The sequence below is a fragment of the Nomascus leucogenys genome, chromosome 12 (assembly GCF_006542625.1).
Source record: "Nomascus leucogenys isolate Asia chromosome 12, Asia_NLE_v1, whole genome shotgun sequence".
In the NCBI taxonomy this organism is placed as follows: Eukaryota; Metazoa; Chordata; class Mammalia; order Primates; family Hylobatidae; genus Nomascus; species Nomascus leucogenys.
The window spans coordinates 102,005,571-102,023,176 of record NC_044392.1 but is presented as its reverse complement, the minus strand read 5'-3'; the positions used below and the strand labels follow the sequence as shown (position 1 = coordinate 102,023,176).

General features: G+C 35.4%; 1 protein-coding gene across 2 annotated transcripts in view; it reads right to left on the bottom strand.

Annotated features, from left to right (window-relative positions):
* The window catches only part of NEGR1 (neuronal growth regulator 1), a 904,143-nt gene that overhangs the window by 395,541 nt on the left and 490,996 nt on the right, over window positions 1-17,606 (bottom strand). For both annotated transcript variants that reach the window (XM_003260198.3, XM_030823138.1), the window contains exon 3: window positions 1,329-1,454. In XM_003260198.3, the coding sequence (XP_003260246.1) occupies window positions 1,329-1,454 (126 nt within the window). The remainder of the gene's footprint in view (window positions 1-1,328; window positions 1,455-17,606) is intronic.

Sequence of the window (17,606 nt, the reverse complement as noted above, 5' to 3'; positions counted from 1 at the left end):
TTAGCATTGTGACTTTGAAAACAGACCTGTTTTGATGATGACTATGGTCGATTTCCCGAAATTGACTTATAATCTCTTTGGGAGGATATGCACTATAGCAGAGATACTGGAAATCTATAAACATGTTATACATTTCATTCCAACTAGCTATGCGATCCTGCAGAAGCTACATAAACTCTTGGATTTTTAGATCCCTCATCAGTTAAAATCTAATTCTAACTCCAAAATCTTTGACTGAAAGCTGCAGTTTGAAATCAGACCCAGCACACTCATAATTTGATCAACTTTATTCTCCCCTGATTACTTTAGCGGTTCATGCTGACCTATCAACATGTGAATGCTGATCAAATAAATCTCTTACACATTTAAATGAAGACATTTCTCTTGTGACATTTCCATTTGAGCCTTTTGTCTATTGATTGGTGATTATCCAGCATACGAAAGTGAAAATAACCTTGACTAAGAATCAAGAGATATAGGTTCTACTCTGGACTCTGACTGAAAAGTATTCATTTTACTTTTTTTTTTTTTTTTTTTTTGAGACAGGGTCTTGCTCTTCACTGGTGCGATCTCGGCTCACTGCAACCTCCACCTCCTGGGTTCAAATGATTCTCCTGCCTCAGCCTCCCTAGTAGTTGGGATTACAGGCATGCACCACCACACACCTCTAATTTTTGTATTTTTAGTGGAGATGGGGTTTTGCCATGTTAGCCAGGCAGGACTTGAGCTCCTGACCTCAAGTGAGCTACCCGCCTCGGCCTCCCAAAGTGGTGGGATTACAGGCGTGAGCCACTGCGCCTAGCCCATTTAACTTTTACGAACTGCAATGCCTTTAGGTATGAAGAATAAGTATAAAAATATGCATTTTGGCCAGGCACGGTGGCTCATGCCTGTAATCCCAGCGCTCCGGGAGGCCAAGTTGAGCAGATGACTTGAGGCCAAGATTTCGAGGCCAACCTGGCCAACATGGTAAACCCCATCTCTACTAAAAAAAAAAAAAAAAAAAAAAAAAAAAGTAGCCAGATGTGGTGGTGAAATCCCATAATCCCAGCTACTCAGGGGGCTGAGGCAGGAGAATTGCTTGAACCCGAGAGGCGGAGGTTGCACTGAGACCGGATCGTGCCACCGAGCTGCAGCCTGGGTGACAGAGTAAGACTCTGTCTCAAAAATAAACAAACAAATAAATAAATAAATACATGCATTCTGCCTACCACATGAATAAAATACAAAAAAATTAAGCTGACTCTTAAGATCTGAACAAGTGAGGTTAGCGAGGTTACAGGAGAAAAACGAACAGCACAAACAACACCGATGCATTCCTACTTTACCTGATGGGGTGATGTGTCGCCAAGAAATGGAAGGCTCTGGTTTCCCAGTGGCCAAACAAGTAAGAGTGACGTTGGTTCCTTCATTGATGGTCATATCATTTGAGATGTCATATATCTTAGGAGGAACTGAAATGACAAAATATGCAGTGATTAGAAAAAATATATAAAATTTTGTTGAAGTATGTATGATTAATTCCATAATATCATGCAAGAAAAGTATGAGGGTGAAATGTACTTATGGCCTATGGTCCTCACCTGAAAGATGGATTCTCTAGAACCTCAAGACTTTCTAGGAGTTTTTTATTTGTTAGTTTTCTTTCCCCTAATTTTTAGATGTTAAATACCTCAGGATAAATGGAATATTTAATAACAAAAATGTTTAAACATTGATTAAATATGTATTATGAGTAATTTGTATTAAGTAAACTAGAATATAACCAATCTATTTTATCCATGGATCCTCACTGTGTGATGTTTTTCTTGTTGAAATGGTTAAATAAGGAGGAAATACAGAAGAAACTTAAAATAGCAGAACGGTTATTCTTACATACTGATTTAAAAGCTGTGTGAGTTAGGACATGTACATGATTGGGAGGTAAGATTTCATGGTCACAAAGGTATTTTTGGCTTTAATTTTCTATCTGCCAGGTAGTAGGGCTAGACTTTCTCAAAATTTGTGTTCTAAGGAACACAAATTCTAAGGACTGTGAAAGGTGGATATAATCAAGTTTTCTTATCAGTAATGACTGGCAAACACTGGTTGAAACAGATCACTTCAGGACTTCTCATCCTTTGTTATGCCCTTTTGCACTGTAAATCCATAAGAGTCAAGGGGGAAATATTATATTGCATTTTCTCTGGTGTATTAGACTATAGAAGTTTTTATCCCAGAATTTAATCACATAATACATTTGGGAAATGTTGGAGAGAAAAGTCTCTAAACTGACTTCCAGGATTAAATTTCTACATTCTCTGAGAAACCAAATGTCTCATTGAATCCTCAAACAGCATGGGTATAAATCTCTATTGCTAACTGCATTATTTAGAGTAAGTTATTTAATTTATCTCAGCCTAGTGTCTTTATCTGAGAGCAGGAGACAATGATAGTACATGTCCTATCTGGCTGCTGTGGAGACTAAGTCAATACATGTTAAAGGACTTAGAAAAGTGCCTGACATTAGTGTTAGTTATTATTATTAGATGCCATTAAACACATATATGGTGTTTGAATTTCATTTTAGTAGTGCTCTTTTCCTATGCCTTACAATTGTTCTCAGAAATTCTTCACTTTTGTAGTGTGTATGATTGACCTATGTCATAAATAAGTTTGGGTTACTTTATAAAATGTATCCTATGTTACCACTCCAGCTCAAATACAAATAAATGGCAATTACACATCTTGGTAATCATTAGAAAAATAAGATTTTTACTGAAATCTTTTTACTTGTTCCCTTCTTTGGGTTTCTTTATGCAAGAGATATGTTTTCACAGTTACTTTTAAAGCTAGTAACTATAATCTGTTGTGACGATAAATTAAATTACCCATACTTTGAAATTTTTTTTTGACTTTTTATGGAACCAAAACTCAGCCTTAAGAAAATCAAGGATGATATAATTACAAATATAAAGTATTTTATTATGTGTAACTGTTGATATGATTGAGGAGAAGGCTTGTTCCTAAGTAATACATCATTGTAACTGTTTCCAAATGACATAGTTTAATTGGCATTTAAAACACATTATCATCAAACTCTTCAGTGAGCTTTTCTCAGGCAAATAATAAAAATTTTAAAACCATCCCAAACAGAGGCGTCTTTTCAGCTTAACTAAAACAGAACAAAAATAAAAACATTAAATTACCCTAGAAGGAAAGTACAAAAAACTTTGCATTACACTGGTAAATAGGAGAGTTAATAATAATAAATTTACAACATTAAACTAAAAGTATATTTTAGATATTTAGTTGTAGGTATAGGTTTAATTTAATAAACTGTAAAGCACATGTGGATATATATACATATATATATAGAGAGAGAGAGACAGATATACATATATAGATGGTCACTGACTTACAATGGTTCAATTATAATGTTTTTACTTTATAATGGTGTAAAAATAATATCCATTCAGTAGAAACCATATTTTGAGTACCCATACAACCATTTTGTTTTCATTTTCAGTATAGTATTTGATAATCTACATGAAATAGTCAACATTTTATTATAAAACAGGCTTTTTGTCACATTATTCTGACCAACTGTGGTTAAGTGTCTGAGCATGTTTAATGAAGGTTAGGTTACGTTACGATATTCAATAGTTTAAGTTTATTAATTGCATTTTCAATTTACAATGGGTTTATTTGGATGTAACCTTATCATAACACGAGGAGCATCTGTATTCATAAGCATATATACAGTGCATAGCAGTGCCCACTATTAAAAATATTATATAGTACTTTTTTCCTTTATATAGAAGATAGTATGTAGGGCTCTTAGTCTCGCCTAGCGATTTTACTTATTTATTTAAAATATAACTGATTCAAGGTTAGACAGAGATATGTATATGAAGAGAAATAATGAAATGCCATAAGAACATGAATTCTATCCTCGAAACACCATTATTTTGTCAATACTATCTGATCATAAACTAGTTTAGTTGGATCTTTACACATCTACATATGTTTAAAGTGCTAAACATTATGCTAAACTAATATTCAGCACTAGTATTTGGCTATACAGAGAAACAATCAAGTCCCTTAGAAATAAACTTAGATTTGACATTTAACTATAGGAGATTGTGTAGTGGGGGGGAGAGTGGTAAATTCCAGGTGTGACATGTCATTCTCAGTGATTGCAATGGCCTTCCAGGGCCTCATAATTCAGGACATGCTACAGGGAATACACATCTGGAAAGAGGATGTTAGTAAGAGAAAATCCCTCTGGCAAGGCTCCTCTTCCCAGAAATGCATCACCTGTTGGCAGCAGATGCCGTGTATAAGAGGGCCAGTGAAATCCTTCACAAGCATGGTGGCTTGTGGAGACAAAAACAGGTGTTGCTTTGCTGAATATTCAAAACTATTGCATATTCAGTTTAAAATTTTCAACTTTTACTGACTATCATGAAGGGAATAATTCTTGACCCAAAGGAAATGCAAAAGTTTAAAGGCATGTTACTTGCCCTTAAGAAATTTAAATTAAAAGAGAGAAGCGGATAGGTAAGTAACTAAGAGAGGGCAAATATTTTCCACATTCTCCTTTCCCATTTTACAGGAGTAAAACAAGTTCAATATGTACACCTTCTGGGTTTAAATCAGTAGACATTAATTTTGTGTTGGTTTATTTTAAAGTTAATTATGTAGAATAGTTAACGCACAAGGTTATTGAATGCAGACTATAATAGATAAAAAATTTTTTTTCTTTTTTTGACAGAGTCTCTTGCTCTGTCTCCCAGGCTGGAGTGCAATGGCTCAATCTCCGCTCACTGCAACTCCCGCCTCTCAGGCTGAAGCGATTCTCCTGCCTCAGCCTCTGGAGTAGCTGAGATTACAGGCGCCTGCCACTGCGCCCAGCTAATTTTCATATTTTTTAATAGAGATGGAGTTTTGCCACGTTGGCCAGGCTGCTCTCGAACTCCTGACTTCAGGGGATCCACCTGCCTCTGCCTCCCAAAGTGCTGGCTTTACAGGAGTGAGAGCCCCCACACCAGGCCAGGAAAACTATTAAAAACCTTATGGTAGGACTGCAGAAATGGTGGTATAGAGAATTGGTCAACTGGATGATGATAACAACTGTCAGCTCTGTTGTCAGGATAAGGTGTGGTATTGAGAAGGGTTTTGGATGGTCCCAGGGCGCATCACGCTAAGCACTTGCATAGAAAAACCAAAAAAAAAAAAAAAAAAAAAAAAGGAAAGTTAAAAATAACATACTATTCTAGATGTGTGCCCCTTTTCTATATATCTAATTTCAGACTCCCTCACATCCTTTTCTAAATACTTAAAATAATTTATGCAAAAGGGAGCAGATGTATTTAATCAATTCAACAAGTTTTAAGCTATTAAATAACTACAGATTTTAAGAAGTATTTTAAATTGTCATGTACTTTAAGTACTTATGACCTAGGGCAGAGTTATAAAGAAATATATTAATGCGTGTAAACTCATTTAATATGCTGGAAATAATTATTATAATATCATCCTCACTATCTTCATTATATGACACCATAAAAAAACAGTGAAAAGGCAGAAGTCCTAGATTTCATACTAAATCACAGAATATCTCCTAGTGAAACTCTAATTAGGGATATACAAGTCTTTACAACTGTGTTCATAATTAATTGTTGTGTATTACCAGTTAGAGAGATCTAAGACCACTGGAAGCTTTCTAAGCAACAGAGGTTGAAAGTAGATTTAAAGATTGTGTTGGGTGAAATGTATTTTAAAACCTCCATATCCATTTAAATGAACTACTCTTGGTCCCTTACATTCATAACATGCTTTCCCTTTAATTGTTCACGGGCCTAAAATTCAACTGCTACTTAGCACCTGGTCTTCAACTTTTATTTAGTTGGTTCCACAGTGAGGAGATAATGCATATTTAGATGTATCTACATATTTAGATTCTCTAAAGATAACTTATGTCTCTTGTTAGTTTCACTTTCACCAAAACATTTAGGCAATTTGACTTACTCCACCCACCTTCTCTCTTCTGAGCCCATCTGTGGGTGTTTTCAGGGCAGGTAAGAGTCACTTTCAGTAAGAAAAATCTTAGAATGCACATCCAAACCAGATTCTAATGACCTTCACGCAGGCTACCATTCTGGATTATTCTCCACTGTTTGTATGATAATGAGCAACTGAGTTTGTGAGTGCACGGTATCATTTTCTTTTAATGTGTACGTATTTTCTGATGTATAGAAATAAATTATTTTTGTTTGTTTAATGAGCAGTCTTCAAAGATACAGCTTTAATTTCTTTCAAGAATTCATCATGCTGCCTGCAACATGACCATTAACAAACTGAGAAGCCAGCATCAGGGTGACTAATCTGGATATCATAGGAATCATATAAGCACAGGGTATTTTATTATATTAAAAGTTTTTATATAAAAATATCTATGCAGATGATTTTAGAAAGAATAAATAAAATAGCACCTGAACCAATATTAACTTGCATGACATGTGAGGGCAGGTCACACATGATATTAAAAACCCTTACAGGATGCGTTTGACAGTTATTTTAACTGTAAATACAAGGCATAAACTATCTGGATGTGGACAGTTGCACTGGCTCACTGGAATCAATTAAATGCCCCATCGAGCTCTTAAGCTGTAAGAGTCCGTGAAAGACCACACTGCATACAAATCCATTTGGAGGTCTTCTTCAGGATGCCAGGGCTAAAAGGTAGATGGAATATTTATTTAATCTGGCTCACAAACCCTCACAGATTACTGAAAAACATCAAATCAGCATTTATTGTAACCACAATATTCTGGCACAAAAACCACCTGTTTCCTCGGTCAGGATATAAAATCAAAGCATTGTTTTATAGGAGAGTGCACTGAATGTCCTCTCATTCATTCTCTGAAGTTGTAGCTTCATTACCAAAAACCTTTACAAGTTGTTATATATCTATTTGAATTATGCACACAATTACGAGATCTATTCTCCAAATATGTTCACTAGGACAAATAAGAAGTAAAATAAAAGTGATGCCAACTCTTTCATGTCCTCTTTGACCCAACTCTCCCCACGGTGACTCCTCATACCTCAAAAATTTACCACAAAGAAGAAACAGTGAAATGTACATTAGTGAGTGAATTTTAAAAGATCAAAATTTGATCTTAAAAAATTGTGTCACTGATGACTTTGATGATCTTAAAGCAAAATAGATTTTTCTGGGTCTATGCTATGGCCAATGTTTGTGTCCCTCCCAAATTCATGAGTTAAAATCTTAACCCCAGAGGTGATACTATTAAGAGGTGGGGCCTTGGAAAGGTGATTAGATCATGAAGGGATTAGTGCCCTTATAAAATAGACCCCACGAGCTAGGTCACCCCTTCCACCATGTAAGGACTCAGTGAGGAAGTGTCATCCATGAGAAAACAGGCCCTCTCCAGTGCCTGGATCTTGGACTTCCCAGCCTCCAGAACTGTGAGAAATACATTTCTGTTCATTATAAGCCATCTAGTTTATGGCATTTTTTTTATAGCTGCCTGAATGTACTAGGACAGAATGTGTCTTGTTGAAATAATTATTTGCACCCATAACTCTCTGCACCTTTCCACTCCTATACTCATTTCTTGTGATAGTTTTCTTTGCAATCCATACTTATCACTGGTATTTATTTCTTTACTTGTTTATTATCTGTATCTCTTCATAGAACCTGAGTAGAGACCTAGGGTAGGGAAGTTGTTGGCTTTATTCAACAGCATATTGCCAGAACCTGAGAGAGGGCCTGACACATACAGGTTATTCAATAAATATTTCATTGTTCTTTCAGGCGCTAAGCTAATACTTCTTTGATGTCTCAGTGAAGAGATCCTATAAAATTTTATACCATTGCAAGAATCACATAATATAAGTTCTGAGAATACGGTGAAAATGTAATTATAATTTCAAGGGTCCTGTGTGACTTTTTCATGTATTCTCTGAGTGTAGGGATTAAATATTCCTTCTAACTCATTTAGAAGCATAATATTTTCTTAGTCCTTTGCCTACTATAGTTTTTGCCATTCCAACCCAGAGAAATAATTGGACAATAATCATACACATTTATTTTTAACAGGACAGTCTGTCACATCTTAGGTAGTCCTATGTGTGTTGGTCACAGTTTTTTTTTTTTTTACTTTTGGATCTTTGTAAATTTAAAATCAAAAGAATTTGACTCTAATAGTGTGTATGTGCATATTATTTCTACTGTTTTTTTTTTCTCCACAGACTTGGAGTCTGGGTTAGTTTGGATGAACTATATTTCTGAAGCTTTTCCAAATTGCTTGAGTCAACAAGCTAGACATAACTATAAATCTTGGGAGAATTGGCTTTTTTGCACTCCCATATCTGCTAATGGTTGGCAATATCAAAAGAACATTCTTCCTTTCACTGGGCTGGCACTTCCCTTTTCAGTCTTGGCCAGCCCCCAAAAAGTGAAAGCAGATCTACGTTACATAACAAAGCTCCTGGAAAAGGTGTTGTTCTCAAACTGAGATAAGAAATTGTTTCATGCTTTTTCCTCTAAATTGGTTTGCTTGTGGGTTCTTGATGGTTTCATGGTCTGCGTCTCACCAGCAACATTATTTTCTCCAGCTGATAGACTATGACTGACTTGTCATAGTTTGTGGCATTTCAGAGATTTCTATGGCTTCTCCCCTCATCCCCTCACTCAGAGACAGTGATAACAGAAAAAAGATACCAAGCATGAGCTTTAAATTCAAACTTGCCAAATTCATAAAATACCTACGGATAAAATATGCCAGAACAACATAGGGGTAAAGAATATGTATAAGAAAAACGTATCTGTCAAACTTCAGTTCAAACTTTGAATCATGTTGCTTGCTTTAGTGTTTAGTGTTTTCTCTCATTCAGGATACCTATGCACGAGTTTTTCTCAATCTATTGTGTCCTTCATGGGGTCAGCTATAAAAATCTGGCAAAATAGGCAGTGAACTATTTTAATTCATCCATCTATCCATCCATCCATCCATCCATCCATCCATCCATCCATCCATCCAACAGACATTTATTAAGCACCAACTCAGGGTGACTAATCTTAAGGAGTCCATGTCTAAAGAGTTAGAAAGACACAACATTTCTAATCACAATGCAGCGTCATTAGTCCTACAAAGACTTACTCCCAAGGTGTATTGGGTATGCAGATTTGTAACTCTAACTCTTCCTTATGGAGGCAGAATTGAGGGGATGCTGATATTGGATAAGGCTTTTTGAAACAGGTGGAATTTGAACAGAATTTGGTGGTTTAAAACAGTAGTTTCTCACACCCAGCTAATCATCAGGGATAACCAGATGAGTTTTTCGTGATTCTGGGATGGGAGAAAGGTTGATTCAGGATATTCTAGACCAATAGTATGTAGTGAGTTCCAAAATCTACAGATTTTGGAAACACTGATTTACAGAACACCAGAAAAATCTCTCCTTAAAATTCTCTCTCCTATATTTAAAATCTGCACTCTAATTAGAAAGGCTTTTTTTTTAAAGATCCTCAGAACATTTATTTGCCTTCAAGGAACCAATGATAAAATGTAAATAACCCTACAAGAAATGATGACTTATTAACTTGCATCCATTTTCAAAGTCACTGAGAGCAGCATAGTGGGTGCAGAGGGGCACCATCCTGGAAGCAGAAAGATGCAATAGGCAACATTTTACCATAGTGTTCTTTTCCCTTGAAAAGCTCAGAATTGGTTCTAAATGGTAGTGATCAAGACAATCAACAATAGAGAGAAGAAAGTAAGACTCTGAGAAGAATGAACCCTACAGGATATGGAATTATAGAGAAACTAAAGTGGAAATTACTTTCTTCTATTTTCTCTTTCTCTCCATCTTCTCTGGACTCTCTAATACATGGATTATGCAAAGGCATAACAATTTGCCAGTTCGATTTTCAGTAGCAAATAAGAACATACACTTACACATGAAACACACATGAAGTAGGTTTAGTATACATGAAAATCAAATGTGATAAAACGAACTTTTAAAAGGCTACTGGTTTTAGAGAGCTTAACATTTATGTAATGATTTTAACATTTTTGGTTGCAGGCAAATTTCTCGCATGCTGTACAAACATTTTATTTCGAAGACAAAAACACAACATGGTTACACAAGAGTTTCAATATTTTGGACTGCAAAGATTTTTATTTTTTTGATTCGTTTTGGCGAGAGGATTAATAGCTAGCCTCTGCACATGAGTGTTTATACACCAGAGTTCAAATCCCTGCTGTACCTCAGGCTTGCTTCAGTTTCACTTACTTGGATAATTCAAAGATACAAAACACTGCTTAAAATCAGGACCATAATAGCAGCTACCCCCTCAGGCAACAGCAGCAGCAGCCAGCAGGCTGGAGCACACTTATAGTCGTGCTGTATATCACAGGGAATTTATAATGCCTGCATAATTCAGTCTCCTCCTTAGTAGAAAATGGTCACAAAATAGATAGGAAGAACATCGCAATTGAAATACCTTACAACACACTAATGTGGGTATCCTAGTGAAGTATAATTCTTAAGGCACCAACTATATAACTTCAAAACCTTCAGTGATGGTAACATTTTATTAAGAATTAATAATGAGGTTTTTTTTTTTTCCTGGAAACAGTTTGGCAGTATATTTTAAGAACTTAAAAAATTTCTATTCCATTGAGCCAATGATTCCCCTTCCAGGAATTTATATTGAGGAAAGCAAGTACCTTCTTTCAGTGTAGATACTATTCCCATACACCTGGTGGCCAGCTCCGTTTGGAAATGTGCCAACAAATACCCTGTGGAATGGCCCAAGTGAACTTTTTTCTTGCCTCATCCTTGGCAGTGAACTATTTTCCATATAAACCAGAGGAAACAGCCCAGCTGTGTCAAACTAGAACCCAGCTGCCGTCTTTGCAAACATTTCCCATAGCTAAAAGCTTGCTTTAGGGTTTTCGAAAACACGAGAGAACCCAGTGTCTACCCTTGGAGTCACAGAGTTATAATGCAACACCTGGTTTTATAAGGTAAGCCTGCTCAGGTTCAATACACATATTCCTTGTTAGACTCAGGTTTCTCAAAATGTGTTTTAGCAGATTTTTAGATCTAAAAGCTGCTCTGGTGTTTTATGCATCTGCGGAGGAGATGTGTCATTTTAGCACCATTTGAAAAATAACGCCTTCTTTGAAGTACTCTGGTTTCTTTGTTCTTTGTAAGTAATATTTATTTTTTCTAATCATGAAGATAATATACATTCACTGAAAAGAATGTAGACAAATACATAAACAGTAAGGAAGAAAAAAAAGTAGCATATTAGGTTGCAGTATCTAAAACTGCCCTTTAGTTAAAAACAAATGGATATTGGCAATTTCATATGATTCAATTTAATATAATGCCACCATTTAACAAGAATTATTATTAATAGTTTGATATATTTTACTTTTGTCTTTTTATTGGTATGTTTATATAGATCCTAGAAATTTCCATATGATCCAGTAAGCTCACCAGGGAATTGCTGCTGAAGCCTTGGCTGGAAATAGTGTGCCCTTCTTAACACTATTTATAGTGATCCCTTTTCAACACCGTGCTCAGAAAGGGAGTAAGAAGGTAGTTGGATAAGTATTCAGAATAGGACACTGTGGCTTTCTGCCTTCCTTACGGGAAACATGTCTAAAAAAGGTTACCCACAGCAAGGGTTAGTATTTGTTGAACATCTACTGTGAGTAATATACTGAGGGACTAATGACTTATTTGGAGGGGGCGAGTGTGGGTCCGTCTTAGGGCAAAGTTCTACATGTGATAGTTGGTTCGTGTGGTGGTTCTATCAACATGGCCGCAAATTTTTAACACTCTTTCCACTAAAAATAGGATCTCTCCCCTTCCCCACCTCAAATTAAATTGGAGTAGGCTCTTGGCTGCTTCATACAGTAGAGTTGTGGAAGAAATAATGCTATTTGACTTCCAAACTGGGAAAACCAAACAAAACAAAACAAAGCAAAAAATATTTGTTTCCAGTACTGTTCTCTGAGAACGCTAACTCTTGGAGCTCTGGCCCACTGTGGTGTCACCACCTTGGGGCTACCATGCTGGAGAGAATATGTGGACACACCACGTGTGGTCACCACATGGAGAGACTGTGATAACAGAAACAGAGAGAGAGAAAGCCTGGGAAGCACTTCGGCTCATCTACGCCCTGACTGCCTAAGTCATCCCAGTGAGGCCTCAAATATCCTATCTAAATTGCACAAATTGCAGTCTTCTGAGTAAAACAAATAATTGTAATTGTTAAAAGCAACCATGTTTGGGCACAGTTTTTTAAAAAATAAAGAAAATTGGAGAACTTACGTTATGTGACTTCACAACTTATCATAAAGATAACTTATCAAATAGACAATGGAACTTATCAAATAGACAATGGAACAAAATAGAGACTCCAGAAATAGATGACAAAACTTCCCATGATGGCCAAGGCCCTGATTACTTATGTTAAAAACAAAAATACCTAATGTTATGGATAAGGAACATACATGAGTAATGTGAGTCAAGACAAAGTATACATACATATTGTGATTGATGGGGCCAGGTAGAGAACACCTGTCTAAAGAGAGCAGCTACCACTGATAATTTCCATCCTAAAAATAGAAAAGTCTAGGCTTGCTAGATCTTAAGACTTGAAATTTTAAATTTTTTTGTACCTTACAATCTCCTCAAAATATCTGTGAAATTAGCCTGGCACTAACCCAAATGACACCTTTATAGGAATTAGAAAAACATGAAGACACTTCATCATTACATGTTGGACAATTTTCTTGATATAAAAGTCTACATGGTTTATGAAAGTAAAGAGTGCCTGCAGATTTGTGTGTGTACAAAATCTTCACCATATGCTGAAAGCTCTGCATGGTCTGGATTCAGCTAGAGAGCCACAATCTTGCCATCTTTGCCTCATGTCTTGGCAAGGCCTTCAGACTATTTCGGCTTTGAAAGACACAAGGAATCCATTTTCACATTACGTTGTTTGTTTTCTTATAAAAGTTGTACATTATCACACTAATGTGTGGTATCTCACCTGTCACAAACTAACCATGATTAGATTTACAGAGTAACTGTCTTAGAAAGGCCTCGTCTTGCCTTAGAAAACATTCTGAGAATAGGTTTCATCCAGAAACTTAATGATAAAACCATGATTCATGTTAATATTCTGCTTCCAAAAAATAATTAGCATCTATACTTTTTAACGTCCATGTTAGCTTATCTACTTTTCTCAAAGAGAATCCTTATTTTTAAAAAAATATTACAAACAAAGGTTATCATGCAGCCATGTGCCAAGAGATAGTAGAGTCCTATGGTTACATGTGCCAGTTCTCTCTGAAATTGGATTGGATTAAAAGATAACTTGCCATGTGTTGGCTCCTAGATCATTAGTCACAGTGGTCTAAGTGCATTCTCTTATAATTCAATATCAAAGAAATTGCTTTTATGGCATTAACTATATTATATTCAAAATTATATAAATTATTGAAATGCTATGCCTACTGCCAAGATATAAGACAGTTCACATGGAAAAAAAGAAGTTGTGTTTTAAATTATTCATTAGAAAAAAAGGCAGTCTCTTGACAGAAATTGTTTTATACTGGGGCTAGCTTTTGGGACTTCTATTTAAATATAAATCACAAAAACTCAAATTTTCAGATATTCTTAATTCTCTTTAACGCCTGGATTTCCAGCAAGAGGATTAAATATTATACATTGTCTTAGATCTACAGTTAGATACGTATTGTATTGAATACATACATGTGTGTGTGTCTTGTAACATCATTATGTGCCTTTGTTTATACTGAGATATGGTAATAATAGGGAAAGCCTAATTATAGGAAGGCTACTCTCAAAAGATCTCTCTCCTACAGATTTATATATTATTCATTTGGTTAGAAAATGTTTATCATTTGCTATGCACTAGGGACTGAGATAGGTGCTATTGATTTAAAATGTAATAGAAGAGTTGTTTTCCAGTAGCTTATATATTATGGAAGAAAATAAACATTAAAATAGATTAAAAATACAATTATATCAAGTTACATGAGAAACATATACATAAAATATGTATACCTCAAGGAAAATTCACCCAGCTCAAATAAAGATAGAAGGATGGCAACAGCGATACAAAGATATTTTTTGGAATATGTTGTAGCCGTCTAAATAGACAAATGCATTCCAGGTCGAGTTATACATGTATGAAGGCTGAGCAAGAGGAGGACCCATTCGCAGACCCTGTATTCATCCTTGTGGCTGTAATTGAACTATTTAGCTGGTCACGCCTAAAATTATTTCCTTTATTCACTTTCAAGACATAAACAAATGTCTCATTTTGTAGATATTTCTGGAGAAGCGAAATGAATGCAAGAACTACTTTATATTGATCCCTGAGTAATTTATAAGATCATAATTAGTACACAGTAAGTGCTCAGAATGTGTTTAATGGGAATATTTTTGTCAGTTCTAAATGTCCCTTGTTTGGAGATTAATCTTTAACACACTCATTTAAAAAGTCATTCTCCCTCATATTAATTACTACATTCTGAAGAACAGAAATACTTTGCCACTTCTCCCTTTTGACTTAAAATATTAATATATTGAAAGTGAACTAGTCTCTTGGGTATTACATAAGCAACACTAACATGCTTTAGCTTCTCTCAAGTACTAAGTGTATAACATATTTTCATATCTCAGATAAAAAATATCGTGTATTTTTATTTTTGTTTTCTTGGTGCTATCAGATTCTGTTTTTAAAAACTTAAAAAATGTGGTTAAGACTGAAAAGTGTATTTCCTTGGGCACTCGTGCTCTGGAGCTACCCCTCCAACCTGCTGAACTTTCTTGTTTTGAACACTTCATCCTCGTCACTTGATAAATCCACCAAAAATAAGCCAAACCAACCCCTTCTTCTTTCTGAAAGGTGGAAAATCCAAATATGCTACCTGGTAAAAGTATTTATTCTGTATTTTTGCATACACCTAACGATCATTAAAACCTTTTATTCACAGCTACTACTATAGTGGAAGGACGGAAAAGTATAAACTATATCTAAATATTCGGATTTTAAGGGTCGAGAGGAATAAACATCAAGGATTAGCTATGCCAAAATAACCCAATTTACCTTTTGAATAGGTTAACTACTTACCAAGAAAGAAAATTCTATGAGCATATTGAGTGTGTATATAGATTTCAGGAGCCATTTGACAATTGTTGACAGTTTAAGCAATAAAATAGAGTAGTGTGGACAAGTTGCTCACACAGCCTGACACAGACCTAACTGGTTACTCCACTACAACTTGTATTGGTGGTAGATTCACGTTTATATGGAAGCAGAATGTCAGCAGTGCTCAATAAGAATCTGTATTTGGCTGTTTTGTTTTCTCAATTTTAAGCAACTTGGATGTATCTCTGGGAGACACATTTACTGATAAAACTAGACCAGAGGTCAGGTGTTCAGTTTCAGTTGTTACAACGTGCTAGTGACACACAGATGTTATTTTGCCATTAGATGTCAGACAGAATAGTAACGTGCATACATGCAGTACTACGTTAGGACACTGATGACGGAACCAGGATCGTTTACATAAACATAAAAAATGCAAGGAAGGAGAAGAATATTTGCATTTGCTTGTGAATTTGTTCTCAGTTGATCTAGTAGAAAAAAAACATGGTAGACTTCAGGTGATTATAATAAAGTATCCTAAACAAGAAGTATCCTAACAATAAAGGAAACTATTTTATGAGAATATAAGCTCCCTGTCATCACAAGGTTTCCAGAGACTATGGAAGACCAGCAGGATGAGAAATGGGATTACTACACTGAGTGGATGCTTGAGTCAAATAACACTGTTAGGATTTTTCAACTGTGTGTTCTTTGAGTATGTGCTGCACTACATAACTTTGTATATGAGGAAGTAAACTCGAGGAAAATGCCATTAAAGGGCCTGGTTATTAGCAACTGAAAAATGAGATCTGAGGGAGGTAAGTGATGAACAAAAAGCATTTGTTGTTCAGGACTGGCGATAGGACTGGTAGACAACTGGGGAAGAGGAGGAGAAAAATAAAAGGGGAGAAAACAAAAATGTGGATAAAATGAACAAGCCCATTAGAGGAGAGAAATGGAATTTCGTCTTACATTTCACATATAGCTTTTCCCTTTCTTACAGTATTTTAAAGCAAAACTGTTTAAATAGAAAGTATGCACTGACAAACAATGTCAATATCGGGTGCACTTGTGGAAAGTAAATGTTGGATTTTCAGGAATTTTGTGAGTTGAATTTTAAGCATATTCATTATTAAAATTAAATAATATTAAAGTTAAAATATACTAAAAGCAAAAATTTTAAAAACTCAAAATGTATCACTTTCTCAATATTTTATTACATTTTACTGTCGTGTGTTATCTTGGGTTACTTACAGGTACTGAATCTATATGGTAGAAATGGTCTGCTACTGCATATCTCTCCTCAACTTTGTATGTAGTGATATCAATCTGAAAGTGGCCACAGTGGCATTGTTTACAGCATGGAAATTGGCAAATGCTATAAATTATGGCTTTTCTTTTAAAATATTTATCAGCAGCCTACCAACCTTTACCTATACATAAGATACATTTAAAGTTATTCATTTCATAAATACTGTAATATTTCAAAATAATAGAATATTTCATAGTGTTCCCATCACATACTGAGACCATGAAGAGGAATCAAAGGCATGGTCTTGCCCTCAAAAAGTCTAGAATGTAGTTAAGAGAGAAAATGGAAACATTAGTAACTATAAAGTGGAACATCCTAAGAGTCATAAGAAAGGTTCAGAGAAAAAGATCATGGTACTTTAGGTGAGGGAATGACTAACTTTAATTGGAAGTAGGTAGAGGAGGGGCAGGTGGAGAGGAGAATCAGAAAAGATTTGATGAGAAGCAATTTGAGCTTGGCTTTGAATAACGGAACAAATTTGGACTTGGGAGGATGAACAGAGAATTGTGAGATCAGCATTTGGAAATAAACAGTTATGTAAACATATAGGACATATTTGCCGATCAGGCAGTTCAGCTTTAACAGCTAAACTTGGTAGAAACAAGATTAAAATGGTAGGATGGAATAAATTATAGAGGACTTTGAGTTAAAACATTGCTAAAATAATGGACACAAACAAACATGTTGTAAACGGCTAGTGGATCCCTCTGAGGGCCTGGAGTTTCACAGGCCCAAATAAGTTCTTGTTTAATTCTTGGAATGGAAAGAACATTTGATTAATATCTTTGAGGGAGGGAAAAAAGAGACTACTTTTTGCTATTTGAAAACTCCATGGCTGGTTGTATATTGGTTTCTCCCCCTATGATATGAATATCCTATCAAGTGTTTATACCTAAGCAAATTTTTGTGAGTTTGTCTGCATTATAGAAGTCACAGTGTATGCATCCAGATTGATGTGTTAGTATAAATAGATGGAAATATGTTTCTCAGTTGATGAGTAACGTAACAGCCCTTCTCATCCTGTTTTACCAAACAGCTAAACCCACACTTTCTTCCACACTTCCTCTTTTTTTCCCA